Source organism: Eurypyga helias, unplaced genomic scaffold, assembly GCF_000690775.1.
Source record: "Eurypyga helias isolate BGI_N326 unplaced genomic scaffold, ASM69077v1 scaffold14292, whole genome shotgun sequence".
Lineage (NCBI taxonomy): Eukaryota > Metazoa > Chordata > Aves > Eurypygiformes > Eurypygidae > Eurypyga > Eurypyga helias.
The window spans coordinates 1-13431 of record NW_010236694.1 but is presented as its reverse complement, the minus strand read 5'-3'; the positions used below and the strand labels follow the sequence as shown (position 1 = coordinate 13431).

Sequence of the window (13431 nt, the reverse complement as noted above, 5' to 3'; positions counted from 1 at the left end):
GGTTTGCAGTAAACTAAGTTTAGTGCAACACATTTTCTGAATATTTTTATTCTAGAAAAATCTCCTTCAATTTAACTTCAGTGAGATTGCACAGGTGTAAATGAGAACAGAATTCAGCTGCAAATCCCAAAACATACCAATGTCTTGTTAAAGAAATCTGTGACCTAGCTATTCATTCCTAAAATTTTCAAAAGGGTGCTCGAGGTTTCTTTGTTATAGGAGGGAATCTAAATTAGTAAACTTAACTTCAGAAATGCCACAAGATGCTGCAAAAGCGTTACATCTTCTCTCATGAGACAGTTATAATTTCCAAAAAAAATGTTTCAGTCATATCAATTCTCTATTCATTTTAGTTGGTTGAGTGACTTTACTTTTGATATTAGATTTTCATTACTTAGCAAGGATTTGCAACATAAATATCTTGTAGCGAAATTAAGTTGCAGAAGGTATTTCTGTATTAAAAATAAATACAGTAATGTTTTACAATAAGTCAAAATTATCAGACTTTCTTCTGGTATGTTGGAAGGAAAAGGGACATTATGTACATGAATTTAAAGAAAATATTTTTCCTCTTAAACTCTTGTGTGATCCATGAACTATATAAAAGGCAATTCAGAGACTGTGAATGAGGCTATACATACAGCACATCTCTGGTTTCTGTTAACATCACAAACAACTTGAGCTTTGCTCTTGTGGTTACCATGAAATTACCAGAGCCCTTCAATATATTTACCTACTGTATGTTTTATACACACACACACATGCACACACACCCTTCACGACAGAAAGAAGAAGTAGGATTTCATAGCTGTGACAAGAACGTAACTGGAGAGTTATGGTTGTTAACATGGTTATGATATCATTTCCTAAGCATATAACCTTCAGCTTGACACTGCAGAAGAAAATTAGCTGAGGTAATTGGTCATCCCACTTGGTGTCATTGCTTTTTTTCTGCTAAAATGTCAAGCTGCTGGTGGGTCAGTCTTCTTACACAGTACCTAGAGAAACCACATAAACCCAAATCTCCCAATTTTCTGAGAGTTTTGCTATCACTTACCCAGCCTTGGTTATCCCATCACCAAATGTCTTAGACACATGCTGTTTGAGTCACCTGCCTATCCAGACTGGAGTCAGTTTCCATCAGATGCTACATACAGCTTCTATTTGGGTGGATATGTGTTTAGGGCTTCACATGGGAGACCAAATTATAACCTCTTTTAAGAACTCTAGATATGAAGTAATGTTATTATTGTTGTTGTTGTTATTATATTGCATAATATATTTATGCTATGTTATGTTATACATTGTTATAATTACTCTAGTAATTAGAAACTACACATTGCCTCTCTTTTCAGGATGTTCCTGGGCATTGCAAGGGAGGCAACTTTGGCACTAACTGAATTGTTAAGAATTTACCTAATTATAGAAAACACATGAATGTCAAAGAGACTGATTTGTTAAATTTTGTCACTGTCTTTGCGTGAAGCAACAACAGTTGCATTTTAAGAAAACATGAAACCTGTTCTTGCACGAAGAGCTACTTTAGGGCGATTAAATGCAATAGCTCTTAACCTGCTCAAAACGGCTAGTTTACAAGTCATGATCTATACGGGGTTCCTAGTCCATCAGCACAATTAATTTGGTCTGTCACTTGCAGCTTTTTTTTTTTTTTCAGGGAGTCTCTTAACAACATCCAATGTATGGGCTGAGATTTGCCTGTACTTCCCAAGTTTTCAGATTCACATATTCTCAGCATGATTTAAACTGAAAAGGACCTCTGGGATTATGATTCCAAACCCTTGCTCACCACTAACTTTGATTTGGATCAGGTTACTCAAGCCCTGTTCAGCCAAGTTTTGAATAGCTCCAGCTACAGAGATTCAATAACTTTTATGAGCAACTTGTTCCAAGGTTTTACCACTCTCATTGTATTTTTTTCTTTTTTATCTAGACAGAATACTTCTTGGTGTAATTTGTGATCATTTTGTGGGAGCCATTGGACCTAATGAAGATGATCAGTACTGTATGGGGTTCAGGTACATACAAGAGAGCACCATATCCACATATGCCCAAAAAATGCAAGCTGGCCCTTGGTAGTGAAAGGCTTAATGCTACGGCTCTAGAATATGCAATACACCCATTCAGTCCACATTTAGGCCTTACATACAGCAAACAAAACAAAAATCTGTTCATTCGATTCCATGCTTAACCAGATTGCTAAGGTATAAAATAATGCAGGATTCAAAAGCCATCAAGTTTCCATTCTTCTATGGGATGTTTTGTAGATAAACTGTAACTTCTCCCTACTACAGTCTCAGTGACAGTTTTGATAGGAATTAATTATATTCCACATTTATAATACAGTTTAAGACAAAATTTCATACTTTGAAAAATACTGTTAAAAATAAATTTCTATCTCAAAAAAAAAAAAGAGTTGCCTTAAAATTAAGCCCCAGCTAGTATCACTCACAGCCATAAAGAAATACATGTTGCACCCAAAAGAAAAAAAAAATATAATAAAGTGACAAACCCGATGTTGAGACTGCGAGGAGGACCACATACAGTGATGGTTTAGAACCAAGAAAAAATAAAAGCACAGTGCATAATCTACTTTGTGTGGAACAGACACCACCCAAAAAGATTAGAAGTGTTACTCTTGTTGGAAGATCAGCCACAGCAGTGCAACAGTCAGCACATATGCAGTGAGCAACATACCATCCAGGTGGTGGCCCAGCCTGAGCTCCATGCTGTCACAGCCAGACAGCATGAGTATATAGTAAAACTTCTTTGAAGCTAGCTCAGATATGCCTACCACATCTACTCCTACTTAATCAGTGTACCCATAGCCTTAATGAACTATTGTGATTAACTGTCATTTATATGTCGACTACAGTTAAAAGTATTTTTAAGTCATATAACATGTGGTGTCTAATATATGCCATATGAAAGATTTAATTGGAGCATGTAACTTTGATTATTGTTAATGAGAATTACCCATATGTACTAAGGCTAGAGCAGAACTGTAATGATGATCCAAGGAGTTAGTACATAACACATGTATACTGATATCACGTCTACACTCTTTGATTGCCAAAACAAATCGTGTGATGCCACACTGTTCAACAAACAATTTGATGTATCAGTCTGGTGGATGGAATGTAAACTTCAGCCTCTTCCTTCTGATTTTGAGATTTCAACATACTACTTTCTTTCTACACCTTCTGTATCACTCCAGTTCCCATACTTTTAAAATGTTTTTGTCTCCTTGGGATTCCCACCTGCATTAGGCTGGGTTTTTCCAGAAGAAAAAACTAAATTTAGTCCCATCCAGCTCTTGCCTGCATTTTCAAGTAAATACAAGCAAACAATACATCTCACACATGACAGTAAGAGGGAAAGTATAATGGTGTGACAGGATAAACCCTTTCAAAAGAACTTAGAAGAGCAATGACAATAAATGAACTAGACTCAAAGAACAAGCAATGAACTAGACTCAAAGAACAAGCAAGATGAAAAGATACAAAGTATGGAAAGAGCCTAGATGGGGGAAAATATTGTCCCTTAAATATGCTTTTCAAGGATAAAATTTAATATTTATATACATACTGATGCACTTACATTTATAAAGATATCTTTATAAATTTAACTCATAGGGGGAAAGCTGGAGGTCTATATGGTAATAGCGTAGGCTTTCGATCAAATTTCACTCTCATGTGTAAATAAGGAAAGGATAAAAATTTTGCCCCAGGTTTTATTGGTCCTTTGTTACTTCTCATACTTAAACATTAAAACTGACAAGCTCAGGTACCCTTTGTAACAATAGCCTTCCCACTAGGCACAGGACGGCAAAAATATTCAAGACTAATGAAGTAAGAGAAGAACAAGGCTAAGCAACCTTTTTATTGTTTGTATTATTTAGATCACAATGTGTTGCATCTGTAAGAGAAACTTGAAGCTTAAATACTGAAACTAATTAAATGAAAGCTTTTACTAAAGTGAACGAGAAGTATTGAGTATAATATTTTCCCAGAAAAATCAGATTTTCAGCATAATATTTCTAAGAGTTAAATATTTCATCTGAGCAAAAACTTAACATTGTCATATATTTAATGTTAAAGCCTAGGGAAAAAAACCATGTGAATAACAGATGATTGTCCTGGAGTATTGCACTAACTGTCCTTCTCTGCAATCCAGGTGTTGCCAGTGTAATTAATGAAAGATGTATGTGTGCAGAATTCGGACAGTTGAGGAGATACTGAACGTCTTGGCAACCAGTCGAGCAACTATTTTGCACAATAAGCAACACCTAAAGTCAGCATACTGTAAAAATAACTAAGGTTAGAGTGAATTTGCAAAGCAAACAGTTATGATTTAGGGGGAAAAAAAAACTGAATTGTTTATTACTATTTTGAAGATGAAGATGTGCCATTTATAGCAAAATCAGACCGAATTATAAAAGAGGGGTTTGGACCAGAAAGACTCCAGAGGTTCCTTCCAACTCCAACCTCATCCATTCTCTGATTCAGAGCCAACCTTCTATCTGAAATAAGGTGAAAAGATCATTTCCCCATGGGAAAAACTTTCATGTTTATACAATCACACAATGAATAGCAGCATCATGTTGTTAATTTGTACTTGAAGATAATTAGTGAAGAGTCTAAGCAGGGGTCTTCACACTCTGTGTTGACTGCAAAAGAGACTGGAATGCAAGTGGGATGTGTTTTGTGAACATACCCGTGGTGGGGTTCAAAACAGAGATCTTCAGATTGCGAATTCATATAATACACACCAGAAATTCACATTTGTTTCTGTTCCTTCTGCCATACAGCAGTAAATATCTCAGCTTGATTTCATCCTTTTTCAACATTCATCTTATATTTTTTGCCAGCAACAAGGAGTCTGTTTTCTGCTATCGTAATAAAGGTTTCATAAATGAGCTCTAGTGATCTGTGATCCACAATCCCCAAGAAAAAAATATTTATTCAAAAATATGTCAAAGCTTGTCTAATATTTACCAATGTCAGTGTCACAAGAAGAGTGCTTGTACAGAAGGAGAAAAAAAAAAAAAAAAGAGGGAGAGGAAAAGAAAATAAATTTTTAAAAATTCTTTTTTTTTTCTTGCATTAATTACACTGAAGTAATGGAATTGTTTGGGAAATCAATATACAACACTAAAACCAAACATGCAAATAACAATACTTATATCTCTTTCTTCCTGAACTGTGGGATAAAAATGGGTTTATAGCAAGTCATGTACCACGTATTTATTTTCCATTGTGAGGCACTTATAAATCGACATCTAGTTCAAAAGATTTGAATGTAGTGATGTTAGTGATCATTGTGTTTTTAATATGAATTTTCATTGTCTCAAGCATTCTCACTGGAAATATTATGTATGTGATACAGACACAGTTTTCATGAAGGTGGGAATTTAAGAATGTGAAACTACAAAGAATTGCCACCAGGTTAGCAAGAATGTGAACCTGCATTGACTGTTCTGGGATAACTGCTGGGATACCTATTCATAGTCCAGTATAGAGCAAAGTAGCCACCTTCTTCACTGAGAAGTAAGATACCTTGCTGTTACCATGTAGCTAAACTATGCACACAAGCACTCAACTGAAATAGCTGATATAAAGTGGATTCACACCTTCATTTAACTCCTTGTTCCTGTTCATGAAGTGCAGTACAGTACGGAACAACACAACTTTTTGGTGCAGGTGACCAGACTCAATTACGTGTTTGTGCCTGTCTGTTTACCTACAGTGTGTTAATTTGTGGTTGTAGGTGAGTGCTGCATATTTATGCTTATGGATTAGTATACATTTTATATTACTACACATTTTAGAGATGTTTTATTTAAGATTATGGTACCAACATTTCCATTTCCATCTCCTGTTTTTAAGAACATATAAATTAATGATAGAAAATTTTGCCAGCCTGAAGGTTAGTTGTGTCATCAGCCTAGGAAAGATACATTTTTAACAAATTTATAAATAGAAATGCAGTGAATTCACTCATCATGTGAACAATCTGAAAGTACTGAATAGATATTTCACTGGGGATAGACATTTATGGGTGATATTTTTATATAATTTAAAAGTGGGGTTTTTTTAAACCTTAATTTTAGGACAACCATTTTAAGTGCTTAGCAATGACTTGTATTATTCCATTACCTAATGCTAACAAAACTTCTGTCATTTGGGAAAATTTGTAGATGAAGTCTTACTAAAAATACAAGATGAGCTTGGAGACACACATTTTAGTCTAGAAAATTGAGTCATGGATAGAAAACCCAAAGCTTAAGTACTATGCCTTGTATCATCTGTTGTGATGCTATAGATAAGTCAGAAAAGCCTTCAAAAGTTACTTGAACACCTTAAATGAGATCTGAGTGGCTGTGCATCTATGTTTTTGTGGATCTGCCTAGGAGTGCTTAAGGTCTTTTTGCACACCTCCACCTACTTAGGTCTCAAACAAGTATTGCATCCTTCTACTTAAACGCAGTGCAATGTGCAGTGGTTTCTGATGTAATTGGACTAATGCACTATTACATTACAAAATAAAAACAGACAGACACCGCAAACCAGTACTGGCCCAGGCACCAAACCAAGTAACATGCAACCTCCCCAGAGGTAAGGCACTTTAACCTGGGCAGAATCTGACCAAACTAAGCCCACACAGAATACAAGTATATTCCTAAGGTTGGCAGACACCCTGCTACCTGATGAAGTAGAAGAGCACCAGGACACCAGTAGTGGAAGGATTCTACCACAGGGACCCGTACAAGATTTTTGCTGTGTATGGTGTTTCTTTTTTTTTTTTTCCCCAGTTATGTGGTAAAAGCAAAGGGAAGCAAGAGACATGGAAAACAAAAGCTTCAGAATACAAGTATTCAATGTACTAAAACGAGCAAGCAGAAAAACAATAGCAAAGAGTGAGGCAAGGCAGTAAATCAAAGGCCTGGAGAACAGAAACAGATTATGATCTTATTACACAGCATACCTTACTATATACTAACAGAGCACTGAAAAATAAAAATATAAATTAAACAAACTACTACTGTCAGAGAGACCTTTCTTGTCTCTCGGCCTCCCTCTCGCAGCCATATACATTCAATCCTGATAGTACATGGTCATAATATGGTCTCATGCTAGTAGAAGACTTGTTGTATTCAATGGTCAGCTGAGGTCTACAAAGAAACGGTGCATGTTTAATACATCAGAAGGAAGTTACCTAGAGATCACATAGTTTATTCCTCATCTTACCAAAGCATACAACTCCGGAGTTGTTAAGACAGTTGTGCTTGTGAATATAAATATCCCAAAAGGGAAATCTTGGGCTTATTGTGGTCAAAATAACATCATTCCTGTCAATCTCAATGTGTTTAAACTTAACCCAGAATTTGTGTATGGACCTAAAAGTGATTCAAATACTCACATAATTTTATGTGCAGAAAAGACTTCACTGCACAACCATATTCCCAGCCATCATCAGTACATAGCTTATGTAAAACTCCGCAGCTCCTTAGATTGTTTAATAAAAAATACTTATATTTTAAGAGTTAATTATTCATATTGGATGTTGGAACTGTTGTTCACAGTGACAGGTCCTGCCAATGTGTCTAAAGAAGACAGAAAGCTAAACACAGGAAAGTTTTCATCATCTTCTGTACACATGTGTGCCTAAGGATGGAAGAGAAGGTAAATGTATTACCTAAGTACTACTTGGTCTTTACCATACCTGAGGGTAGCTGTCAGTCCTTGGAAGAACAGATATATCATAGGTGGCAGCAAAATGGCTCTTAGCTTGCTGGATCTGACCATAGCGTTCTCTTTTCCTCCATTTTGCTCTTCGATTCTGGAACCAAACCTATAGTATATAAGGAAACAATCATCAAGGTAAACTCAACTGCATACTGTGCAAAGAGTTTTAGGAAAAAGCCAAGAGATTTTGGACAGTAGTTTTGAAAATTTCTGTTGATCTAAGAAAGAGAAGTTCTCTGCCTGAGGATGAATTTCTTGCAGAATCTTCTCAGTGTCAGACTTGCTTAAGTTATTTCTGACTGTTTAAAAAGTATATATTATTTCCTTTGCAGTGTCTCAAAAAAAGAAAAAAAAAAAAGCACAGAGGAAGGATCACTGTCAGGCAGTGTTAATTTTGACAGAGTTCATTGCTGTAGAGGAAAATACAGCATTTTCAGTAGCAGCCAGTCAAATTGCAAATAAACTTTCTCTTAATTTCACATACCCACTGACTTGATATGACTGCCTATGATCTGCCTCCTAGAGGTATACATAATTTTTATCAAGTGCAATAATGAAAAAGCAGGAAAAGCTGGCACCAGAAAAGTAGTCTGTGCTGAAGAAAATGTTTCAATAAGGAAGGCTAATTGGGCAGGAAGATAATTAAAAAATCATGAGTTCACAGACAGTTTTAAAACTACTGTAGCATTCTTTTTCTCACATTTCTGTTAGGAAACATCTATGTTTCTGACAATGAAAAACAAAGATGACACTTTACATTTAGCCTATGAAATAATTTAGACCCGAAACAATGCCTTATGTCAACTACAAACTATTTTCTTTACGCTTAAATAACCTTTGGGCTGTTCTGTAATATTTTGTTTGTCAGGTGTTATCTCAGAACCTATTACATGCACATTTCTTACCATGACTGATATCCGTCATTGTCCTGCAATCCAAATAAATAAATAAATAAATAAATAAATTCTTCTTTCAGTTTAGTTTGGACTGTTTAAGACTTATCCTGATGAATTAAATGGATTGTTAAGGTAACTGTCCCTTTATAAATGTATTATCCAACTAAGTCTTTATTGTTCAACTATGAGTAACTCATTCCAACTCTTTTTAAAGAAGTCACACCACTAAAAGAAACATTATTTTTTTAAATAGAAACAATTGCATTGGTTAGTCTTCCTGCTACACGGGTTGTGAATACATTTGGATAGGCGCATATATTAGTAGAATGTTTTTTATATGGATACTGTCCATTAATCCTATTTTGAGGGGTATTTTCTGATCCCTTATGCTGGGATATTTAAAATAATACTGTTCATGTTATCATTCAGTTTTTCCCTTGATCTCTGAAGAACTCAACTGTCCAGTGATGCTACTTAAGCAACCAGGGCGTAATTTTGCTCATTTTAATTTCCAAGGACTTGTTCTAAATTTAGTATGTCTAATCTTCTAAAATGTACTTGGCAATCAAAGCAAGGCCCACGCACATAACTGCTGAGTATATATTGTTAAAGGTGTTTTTTTCTAAATTTGTATTATTTATGATGCCTGAGGCTCAGCAAAAAGAAAAAAAATTCTCCTGTCTCCACAGGAGGCGTCAAGAACATGCTAAGGGAATTTAGTAATGAGGCTCTTTCACTGAAAAAAGACCTTGACAATCTCCTTAAAATGGGTGCCAATTACTTCACTGACATGCAGCAGGAAAGAGAACAACTTAGATAAATTAGGTTCAGGTTGGCGCTCTCTGCATGTATGCAGGACAAATATTAAATTGGATCTTGATGAAATGGCGGTGAAGGGAAATGTGGGTAAGGTATCCAGCTGATCACTCTGCTAAACTAAGTCAAACAATTTGCTTGAATTTATAGTAACTAAATGAAGAAAAAAAGCACACATTTTCTTCCTTTGACAGTCTCCCAAAATGTTTCTGTTTACATCACTTTACTAGAAACTCAGTCTTGGCAGAGATAAAGTAACCATTTGCCTCCACAAAGCAATGTAAAAATCTGCTGCTTGTTATCCTTGAATTGCCAGATGCTTGCCTCTAATGATGTAAGGCCCTTCAAATTGCTTAATCTTGTGATGGAATACTGTTGCTACTCTGGATAAAAATGAACACCATTTCCTTTCATATTTAGCATATGAGAAATGCAAAGATCAGTTATCTTTTAAGAAAAGGGAGAGAATGTTTAAATTAAATAGAAATAGATATTCTCTGAAAGTCTGGTGCAGACATATATGTTTTCACATTTTCTCACTTATTTTTAATACTTTTACCATATGAAGCTTCTAAATTTTAGGAAAAAAAAAAGTGATAAAAAGTCATTTGACACATTTTAGGCCTCCATGATCTGACTATTAATTTATTCTTGGAGCAGTTCTCATTATTCCAGAATTACGCAATTTGCAACAGTGTTTCAACATTATGCAAGGGTGGGGGTTTTTTTAAAGTCAAGATAAATCTTAATGAATGGAAGTCATATTTGGAAAACTGTACCAAATTCCAAGGGAGAGGGACTGCAAAGAGCCTGAAGGGTTAAGAAACACTGGACTCAATTCCATCAGCATCACAGATACAGTATCGATGTAACTGACACATGATTTTGGACTCCATTTTCCAATGACAGCAGTAAACATGATGTCTGGTGAATAGACATGAAAAGAACACTTCTTTATAAAATTAATTAGCTGAGTTCCTTTCTGAAAGTGGTCCTGGTTTAACTTCAGTTGTATGTGTGTGCACTGACATCTATTCCTTTATATACATGTGTGAGTATGTGTTTAATTACAAGTTGAGAAGTTGTTATCATATGCAAGTCACTAAATTAAAAAAATTAATCCCAGTCTGTAAGAATCAACAGCGCTGCTATTCCCTAAGTTGAAATAATGAGTATTACCAGAATGGGGAAGGTCTCTAAAACCAGGATAAAGTCACAAAACGCAGCTCACACCCTTTTCTAAGGGAACATGTCTGAACGGGGGAAGGGCTGCATTTCCTGGATATTTAGTTTATTTTCTCACCATTACACATCCGAAGCCATCAGTATTGTTGAGATTACTGCACGAGCACATACTGAATGAATCAACTTTGTAAGCAGTTATTATACTCAAATACTGCACTGTGGTCAACAGCATGTTTCATTCCAAAAATTAAAATAACATTATCCATCAGTTAGGCAAGTCTAAACGCAAGCAAATGTACTTTCCAATTTTGTGATTTTTAAGCTTATTCCGTACCACGGGTATGAAAGGATTACATCCTTGCTCTACATAGACCCAAATACATACACACATGCACACATATATTTATACACATCTGTGTATGTGCAGTCTCTCTGCATACTCTTTGGATCTCAACCAGGAACTTGATAGCTTCTTAGATTGTACTTTTCATACCATAACACACAGAGAATCACTGCAACCAAGTTCTGCATCATCATCAGTCTGAACTACATGCAACATATCTTTTTAATGGGATCTTTCTACTTAACACTTCGTGTATTCACTGCCTGAAATTCTGACAGTAAAACAGGACTACCAGAGTTCAAGAGTGCTTTACTACTGATGTTGTTTTCTCATCCTTTAAATAAGTTTCTAGAACACCAACACAAGCTATTTAAAAAAAAAAAAAAAAAGTTATTTTAGTACTGTAGCATAACAGCTCATATCCACAAAGAAATAAAGCAAAACGAGGTATTTACTTTAGCTTTATGGGCTTTTGTACAACCCCCAAGAGTGTTATTTACTGGTTCCTACAATGCACAACTTGCCATGGAAATGCTGGTTTGGTTCCTACCTGGACTCTGGCCTCAGTGAGCTCTGTCCTCAGAGCTAGCTGTTCTCTTACGTAGACATCAGGGTAGTGAGTTTTCTGGAATACTTTCTCCAGTTCCTCCAGTTGCAAACTGGTGAAAGTTGTTCTGTGTCTCCTCTTCTTACTGCTGGAGACATTGCTGTCACACTTATCACCAAGTTCATCCAGTTCCCCCTTCTCCTGCATGCCTTTCACCGGAGACATCCTGAGATTGTTGCAATTGTCCATGGGCCTGTTCAACTCTGTGTGAAGAGGCTGTCCTTCCACTTTAGTAATCCCATAGTTCACTGTACACAAGGTGGGGGAGGGAAACAACCGGTTAAAGGTAGCAGAGGGGGTTTTAGATTCAGGAGCCCATATAAAACAATTTCAGAAGGAACCAGATTCTATGTGTCTGCATATTTCTATGTGAGGTCGTGGAAAAGGAATCATATTAATCACAGACAGAGTAAATGTGCTAAACCATGCAGAATTTTAACAGAAAATTGTATCTGAAAATATCACCTAATTCTTTCAGTATGAGAAGACTGAATGAGAGTACTTGAATAATTTACTGTGCCACTAAAGTAGCTAATAATCCATGAAATCAGCTTCAACTAGACTTGCACAGATAAGGAATCTTAGCCCAAAAACAGATTTTCCTATAAGTGGCATAAAGCTATTGACAAACGAGCCTTTAAGCTTGGAAGCAGATGCAAAGAAACCCTATTTCTATGAAAATACAAAATAACTGTGAAGTCAACTAAATAGCTGTAAAGTGACAAATGAAGAAGCAAATGAAAACGAAAATTAACTTCACTTTACAAACTCAATAGATTCCATATACCTTCTCTTGGATTTGTAAAGTGGAATTGTTTCCAATTAAGTTTGTTATGGTTACAAAATACAGAGAGTTTCTGCAAAATGTTAACTTATTAAAAGAGATCGTTACATATACTTTGGGTAAGCACTGCAGGAACTATTTGTCTTTAGGTAAAATCTGAGTGGTAGAGATAAGAAATATTCCTCTGTAGCTTCTTAATAAGAAATGAAAACATTTCCTATTTTTTCTGTTTTTACATATCTCATATCACTGAAAAAGTCATGTGATATGTTACAGGATTTTAAAAAGGTTTGTTTTCTTTTCCTCTCAGAAACAGACAAAAAAAGGTTTCAAACCATACAAACACGGCATGTAACATACGATAAGTAATTTGAGTTAGGATTTTCTCACATTCTCAGTAATTTATTTTCTTTCAGTCCGACCTGATTTTAACCAAAACCGACTTATACATACTTACCATCAATGCATACATAGATAGGAAACGCCCCAAAGCCCCCGGGCAGACATTAAATGAACTAATGAAGAAAAACTTTATGAGTAATTTTTTTATAGGTTTTTTTTTAGTTGAACTTGCAGAAATCCGTCATTACTTCTTACAAACAGTTTCATACAAAAAGGATGTTCTAAAAAAAACAACTTCAGTATCTATATGAAGTCAAAAAAATGTAAAATGTTGTTAGTCTCGTTACTGCAGCTGATCTTACCCACATTTTCCGATTCTGCTAAGAAAAGTTTTTTTAATTATTATTTTTTTCTATGCATGGTTTACATCACGTTGGAATAATGGGGAAAATTTTATGTGTTTCAAAAATTCGACATTCTCTTTGCCGATCAGCTAGAAAAAAATTGTATTTAACACTCTGGTTTGAATTGCCGAAGTCGTTTTCGGTCAGTGTGAAGAATCACTATCGTGCACTATTCGGTAGCACAGCAAAAAACCCCACTGTCCTCCCACGGCGTTATTGGGAAAGCCAAACGTGCCCAAGTGACCTTCCCTTTCCACCCTGGAGCGGTGCCGCGGCCAGCGGGCTGCG

General features: G+C 35.7%; 1 protein-coding gene across 1 annotated transcript in view; it reads right to left on the bottom strand.

Annotated features, from left to right (window-relative positions):
* Positions 1–11861, bottom strand: part of ALX1 (ALX homeobox 1) — a gene marked incomplete at its 5' end in the record, with an annotated part of 16090 nt that extends 4229 nt beyond the window's left edge. The window contains 2 exons of the mRNA XM_010147188.1: positions 7744–7872; positions 11557–11861. Of these exons, the coding sequence (XP_010145490.1) occupies positions 7744–7872; positions 11557–11861 (434 nt within the window). The remainder of the gene's footprint in view (positions 1–7743; positions 7873–11556) is intronic.
* Between the last annotated feature and the right edge of the window lie 1570 nt (positions 11862–13431).